Source organism: Antrostomus carolinensis, unplaced genomic scaffold, assembly GCF_000700745.2.
Source record: "Antrostomus carolinensis isolate BGI_N321 unplaced genomic scaffold, ASM70074v2 scaffold19108, whole genome shotgun sequence".
Taxonomy (NCBI): Eukaryota; Metazoa; Chordata; class Aves; order Caprimulgiformes; family Caprimulgidae; genus Antrostomus; species Antrostomus carolinensis.
Window position 1 is genome coordinate 343 of NW_010332507.1, and position 5,285 is coordinate 5,627.

Here is a 5,285-nt window from a genome sequence, read left to right on the forward strand (position 1 = left end):
TGAGCTGTTTGGGGCTGGGAGCTGGGCCAGGGTGGGAAATGGTGGGGCAGAGGGACCTGAGACCATGCCAGGGTGATGGGCAATGGGGCTGGGAGGCTGGGGGCAGCGGGGTCTGAGATGGGTCTGGGGGCTCCGCTGGGCACAGACACACCAGCCCAGGCACTGCTCACACCGGCCGCTGGATTTCCTCTTGCCAAAGGCAGTTTAATGTGGACACCATTCATGTGTTCCCCAGGGGGAGAGGCAAAGGGACCCCCCCGTGTCACCTAGAGAGAGGGGGTCTCGAGGTGCCAGCCCCAGCACCGAGCATGGATTAGTCCTTCTCTTCGCCATGTGTAATGACGTGGACGAGGTTCTTGTAATCCAGGTTGCCAGACATGTCTGGAGGGAAGGCTGCGAACATCTGATCGACCTGCGGGGAAAGAGCCAGGGGAAAAAGTGGCACAGAAGAGGTTTTGGGGCTGGGGTGGGGGTGTCTGTTGGGATGGAGGACGTGGGAAGCTGGCAGAGGGTGGGAAGGAGCTCGTACCTCTTCCTGGGAAAACCTCTCGCCCTGCGTCATCAGCATTTCTTTGATGCTGCAAAGAAGAGAGCTTGGTGAGCACCAGGGAGGCCTCGGTGGGGACACCCACTCTCCCCCCCGGGCACCCCCACACTCACTAGGCAGATTTCAGTCCTTTCCCCTCTGGATCAAACACCTTGAACGCGTTCAGGATCGTCTCCTCCGGGTCAGCACCTGCAGATGACATGGCCACGGCCATTGGAGGTGGTGGAGGAAGAAACCAGCTCCATCCTCCTGCTTCCCCCAGCCTTTGGGGGGATGATGGGAGGGCCAGGCTGGGAAGTGGGGGGACCCACAGGAACACTGACCCTGCAGCTGGGACCTCGAGCGTGTGGGTGGTGGCACAGAGAGGAGCAGCCCCAGGGTGGTGGTGTGCTGTGAAGCAGGCTGTGTCACCACCGCCCTGGAATCCAGCTCCTATCTAATCTTTTGGGGGTATTTATAGAGCTCCAGGCACAGCCCTCGGGGCCGCGTAACCTCCGGGAGATCTGGGGGAGGCTGCATGCCTCCGCTTGCACCACTGATACTGGGGGTAGAAGAACGGGGCCCTCTGGTCAAAATCATGCTGCAGCCAGTGCTCTTGCCAGCGTGGCCATCAGTGCCACCATTGGTGTCAGCAGGCTCAGAGGTGCCATGAGATTTCCTGTCCTCTCTCTCTATGAGGACAGCAGCATCATAAGCTGTTGTTTTGAGGTTTTTTTTTTAAATGGCTGGGGAAACTGAGGCATGGAGAACCTGCTCATACCCCCCAATAGGTTGGAGAGACTTGGGATGAGACCCAGGTCTCTGGACGGGCAGCCCCAGCCCTGCCTTTGGGGCTGTTGGTTTGCAAGTCAATGTGAGTTCTGGGGCATGGGGACCTCCCTGGGGACAGTTGCTCGAGGTACATGACACTGCGTTTGTCCTATCTGCAGTGTCTTGGGATGGGGGGGCAAGGAGAGCACCCAAACCTAGTCAGACCCTGGTTTGGCCAGTCCAGGATTGGGAGGATGAGGACCTAGGGAGAGGGGTTGTGATGGTCCCACTGAAACCTCTGTCTTTGGGAGGTCCCTGTGCTACCACTGGGAGAAGGTGGCACTAAGGGGTGTGGGAGGGATGGGTGAGGGAGATCATTTCGCGGGTCTCTCATAAGTGTCCCCAGGTGTCACCTCTTGGCCGTGGTGCGGGAGGCACCTTTGCTCTGACCCATTTCTTGGGCTCTGCACGCTGCAGTATGGCAGTCAGTGCCACCTGCCTCCTCCAAGGAACACCTGATGGGTCTCACCTGGAAGGGTGATGGAGGCCCCAGGAATTGGGTGGCTTCCCCAGGTGGGACAGGATATTGGTGGTCATATGGGTACCCACCAAACCCCCCCGCCCAGCAACCTGGGTGCCCTCTCACCCTTGAGTTTCTCCCCAAACATGGTGAGGAACACGGTGAAGTTGATGGGACCGGGTGCCTCCTTTATCATCTCATCAATCTCCTCATTTTTCACATTCAGGCGCCCTAGGAGAGAGCGGTGTTGGGTCAATCGAGTGTCCCTGACTGGCTGCAAACACATGCAGACCTCCAGGCTCTGCTCCATGGGCCAGGGGCTAAAGGACACACCATGGGACCTTGCCCTGGAGGTTTTTTCCCCATCCAAGGGAAGTGACACAGCCATAGGAAGCCACCTCTGACAAGAAATGGCAGTAGCAGAAGTGGAGAGGGGAGAATCATGTGGGCTGGACATCTCCAGCTCTGGTTTCTGGGGTCCCAGGATCACAGAAAATAAGAGCTGCAAAGGACTAGGCTGTCCTGCTTCCTTCTCCCACTGTCCCATGGATCAGCCTGCTTCAGCCCTCCTCAGAAGAAGTTTTGGGTCAAAACCACCAGCACCATGGTTCCCTCTGGCCCCCCAGTGTCAGAAAGGAACAGGACTGAATGCCTCCATCCTTCTACCTGAGGTTGGGTCGTCTTTGGGACTCCCCAGCCCCATTGCTGCTTCGTGCTGACCTCTGTGATGAAAAAACCAAGCTCAGAACTTCACAGCTTCCCACAAATCCCATAAATCCCCCTAATGCCCACACACCCAGAGATGCTGTGGGGTGGGCACAGCCAGGTGCTTCTTAGCAGGAGAGAAGTCAGGGAGCATTTGGCTGTGTGGGATCCAGGAGCTGGATCTCTAGTTCCTATGGGATTAAACAGCCGCTGCTGTGGGAGCTGCTCCAAGTCACCCCGTGTGGGATCTCACAGAAGTCATTTGGGATGAGGAGATCTTCAGCAAAATGGGAGATCCAGGTAACCTGGACAAACGAGGGCTCACAGCTGGTTTAATAACAGGTCTAATGTCATTGAAGCTGTTGGGGAGGGTCCTAAAAGGGGACTCACCAAGAGCAGCAAACGTGTCCCTCAGATCCGCCTTGTCGATGAAGCCATCCCGGTTCTGATCCATGATGGTGAACGCCTGGGAGCACAGGAGGAGGGCAGGGAGCACAGGGAGAGCTGCTGGGCTTTGCAAAGGCTTTAGTACCCTCCTCCTCCTCCTCCTCCCTTCGACTTGGATGGGACAAGGGCACTTTGAGCCCTGCCCAAGATGGGGCTTTGGGGATCCTCACCCAGCGAGGGAGCAACAGCTCAGTCCAGCACCAATCCTGGCTCCTGTGCCCTTGGGCTTCCCATGGCAGCCCAAACCCTCACACCCCACAGACCCTCTGCCTTGGACAAAGCCCTCGCACCCCAGGATGAGACCAACTGGGGAGCACAGCCTGAGCCATCAGTTCTCTAACTGGGACCAGTTATCTCTGTAACTGGGATCTACACAGGACCACGTGTGAGCCGTGGAGGGGGTAAGTCGTGAGGAGCTCCTGGCATGGCAGCTGGGAGCTGGCTGGGAGATGTGCTCCTGCTCTCCTGGATGCTGCCAGCTCCTCTGCAGGGTGTGGGCTCCTGGGGAGCTTTGAGGTGACGCTGTGTTTAACAATGTCACTGAGTCGTTATTCACACTTTTAAAATACAACAACTCAAAAGCGGGCGTGTTACAAACCAGCTGTCACCATCTGAAAGCGCTGAGGGAAGAGCTGAAGGTCACATCTCATCAAGGACCCTCAGTCATTTCTACCCAACCCACCTACCTCTTTGAATTCCTGGATCTGGGCCTGCTCGAACATGGAGAAGACGTTGGAATTAGCACCTTCAATCCTCTTCTTGGCTTTTTTGGGTGCCTGCAGGGGTTCAAGGATGTATCACTAATTCCCTGTCTCTTTCTGGTGTGGAATAAAAGTAGGAAACTACCCTCTCCTTAGTCACTGAGTCCTTCATGGTAGCTCTGGGCTGGACCTGCCACCACACTTGGGTCCTTGGTGGTTTTCCTGTGCATTGCTCAGAAGCTTTGGGCACATGTGACCCTCCAAGATACTGAGGGAAATCAAGATTCCTACTTAAATTACAGCTCCACCTTTGTTTTCCTGATGAATTTAGGCAAATAGGTCCAAGGAAAGATGAGTTGGGAAATCAATTCCCCACCAAAGCCTACGGCAGGTAAAAGGATCAGCACGGGGGTGAGATCTTCTCTGGTGGAAACCTGGATTTGGGAGCGTTGCTGAGGTTGCACGCAAGGGCTGTGGTTGTTAAGTGCTTCCTTACCTTTCTGTGCCTTTCATGAAGAATACAGAACTTCTTAAAGTATTTGCTTATTAAAAACATCTGATTCCTCCTGTAGTGAGGCTTGGAACAACCAGAAACAGCTGGATGGGTCTTCTGAATGGGAGTGGAGGACAGAGCCACTCACCCTCCCACCTTCCAGGAACTTTTTCCTAAAATGGGGGGGGGTTCGGCCAGGAGAAGGCAGAGTGGGGGGGTTTTGGGGGACACACCAGCCCTTCCTCTCACTGCATGGAGGAAGGGAAAGCAGAACGATGGCATTTGGACCCCAAAGTGGTCTGCCCCAGTTAGAAAGTTCTGCTAGCATGGGAGACACCTCTCCATTCCCTATGAGATGCTTTTGATGCAGCCAGATGCTCCCCAGTTTGTTCCTCCCGTTTCTGGAGCTGGAGGGATCCTTGGCTGTTACATCCCATCACCTCCATCTCTCCCTGCCCGTTAAAGCCGTCCTGGTGACAACCTTTTCCCGACGGAGCTTTGGGCTCTCGGTACTCACCATGGCTTCACGCAGCCGCCGCGGTTGCCGTGAGCGGTGTCTCGGAGGCTCAGAGATGTCTCACACGCTTCCCATGGGCTGAAACAATAAATACATCCCACTTCGGGCTAAAAATAGCCCCATGCCCACTTTTGGCTGTAATAGGTAGAGTGGCCGCCCCCAGCCCTCTTGTCTCTTGACTTCTCTCTGTCCCTCTCTCTCTCTAATCTGGAATAGCAGCTTGTTGTTGTCACTGGCTGACGTGACATGTGAGCCAGAGAGGGTTTCAAGGTTAATGAAGTGCCAGGCGGCCCCTCAGCTCCCACACTGGAGATGCTGACCCACGGCGGGGACTGCACAGGAGCAATCCCACCCGCGTTTGTCACTTGGGCTGCAGCTGGGTTTTTCTCCTCAGCTGGGACGTGCAGGGAGCATTTGGCCTTGGATGACCCCCCTGGCTACAGTCCTCCAAGCTTTGGGACATGGATGTTTCACCTGCCAGGTATCTTTGGGAGGTTTCATGCCCCATTGCGGCGTTGGCACGGCAAAGCTGGGTGCTGCTCCTGGGTGCAACGGCGTCCCATGGCTTGTAACTCCTGAAGAGCAGGCGAGGCTGCTGGGCACCC

At 56.0% G+C, this 5,285-nt stretch overlaps 1 protein-coding gene across 1 annotated transcript; it reads right to left on the bottom strand.

The window, feature by feature from the left end:
- Positions 1–230: 230 nt before the first annotated feature.
- LOC104529285 (myosin regulatory light chain 2A, cardiac muscle isoform) lies at positions 231–4,685 on the bottom strand. The gene is made up of 7 exons (XM_010173554.1): positions 4,681–4,685; positions 3,656–3,745; positions 2,913–2,988; positions 1,944–2,048; positions 661–736; positions 530–578; positions 231–412 (listed from the first exon to the last, which is right to left on the bottom strand). The coding sequence occupies exons 1-7, from the start codon at positions 4,681–4,683 to the stop codon at positions 314–316; spliced, it is 498 nt and encodes a 165-aa protein (XP_010171856.1). The 5' UTR covers positions 4,684–4,685; the 3' UTR covers positions 231–313.
- Positions 4,686–5,285: the final 600 nt, after the last annotated feature.

Excerpts from the sequence above, each read along its gene's own strand:
- LOC104529285 (XM_010173554.1), bottom strand. Across the intron at positions 737-1,943 it reads GTTTGGGGAGAAACTCAAGG|GTGCTGACCCGGAGGAGACG; the intron begins GTGAGAGGGCAC and ends TGTCATCTGCAG. Across the intron at positions 413-529 it reads AGAGGTTTTCCCAGGAAGAG|GTCGATCAGATGTTCGCAGC; the intron begins GTACGAGCTCCT and ends CTTTCCCCGCAG.